Here is a 1,234-nt window from a genome sequence, read left to right on the forward strand (position 1 = left end):
AAATGGATGGGGATGTCACCAGTGAGGAATGGGGATGGGGATGTCACCAGTGAGGGATGGGGATGTCACCAGTGAGGGATGGGGACGGGACAAGGGATGGGGACGTCATCACCAGTGAGGAACAGGGACTTTACTGGTGAGGGAAGGGGACAGGGACGTCATCAGCAAGGGATGGAGATGTTACCAGTGAGGGATGGGGATGTGCTGGCAAGGGATGGGGACATCACTGGTGAGGGATGGGGACATTGCCAGTGAGGGGTGGGGACATCACTGACAAAGGATGGGGATGTGCTGGCGAGGGAAGGGGATGGGGACATCACCAGCAAAGGATGGGGACACACCGGTGAGAGATGGGGACATCACCAACGAGGGATGGGGACATCACTGGTGGGGGAAAGGGATGGGGATGTCACCAGTGAGGAATGGGGACATCACTGGTGAGGGATGGGGATGAGGACATCACCAACAAGGGATGGGGATGTGCTGGTGAGGGAAGGGGATGGGGACGGGGACATCAGTGGTGAGGGATTAGGATGTGACTGGCAAGGGATGGGGACATCACCAACAAGGGATGGGGACACACTGGTGAGAGATGGGGATGGGGACATCACCCAGAAGGGATGGGGACACACTGGTGACCTTCTCCACACCGCAGTGGTCTGCAAACCGGTGGGGCTGCATTGACACTTGTCCCCATGTCCCCCACCTTGTCCCCATGTCCCCTGCAGTGCCAGCAGCCCTGACGCTGGACCCCGGCACGGCTCACCACCGCCTCATCCTCTCTGACGACTGCACCATCGTGGCTTACGGCAACCTGCACCCCCAGCCTCTGCAGGACTCCCCCAAACGCTTCGACGTGGAGGTCTCGGTCTTGGGTTCGGAGGCGTTCGGTGGCGGGGTCCATTACTGGGAGGTGGTGGTCTCTGAGAAGACCCAATGGATGATCGGTTTGGCCCACGAAGCCGTTACCCGCAAGGGCAGCATCCAAATCCAGCCCAGCCGGGGCTTCTACTGCATCGTCATGCACGACGGGAACCAGTACAGCGCCTGCACCCAGCCCTGGACGCGCCTCAACGTCAAGACCAAGCTGGAGAAGGTTGGGGTGTTCCTGGACTACGACAAAGGGCTCCTCATCTTCTACAACGCCGATGACATGTCCTGGCTCTACACTTTCCGGGAGAGGTTTCCTGGCAAGCTCTGCTTGTACTTCAGTCCCGGGCAGAGTCACGCCAAC

The 1,234-nt window shown here is 59.7% G+C and overlaps 1 protein-coding gene across 1 annotated transcript; it reads left to right on the forward strand.

Annotated features, from left to right (window-relative positions):
• Positions 1 to 715: 715 nt before the first annotated feature.
• LOC104528527 (E3 ubiquitin-protein ligase TRIM62-like) lies at positions 716 to 1,228 on the forward strand (the record flags this gene model as incomplete). The annotated part of the gene is made up of 1 exon (XM_010172601.1): positions 716 to 1,228. A coding segment is annotated over exon 1 (513 nt), but the record flags the coding sequence as incomplete, so codon positions are not given.
• Positions 1,229 to 1,234: the final 6 nt, after the last annotated feature.

Source organism: Antrostomus carolinensis, unplaced genomic scaffold (genome assembly GCF_000700745.2).
Source record: "Antrostomus carolinensis isolate BGI_N321 unplaced genomic scaffold, ASM70074v2 scaffold11950, whole genome shotgun sequence".
NCBI lineage: Eukaryota > Metazoa > Chordata > Aves > Caprimulgiformes > Caprimulgidae > Antrostomus > Antrostomus carolinensis.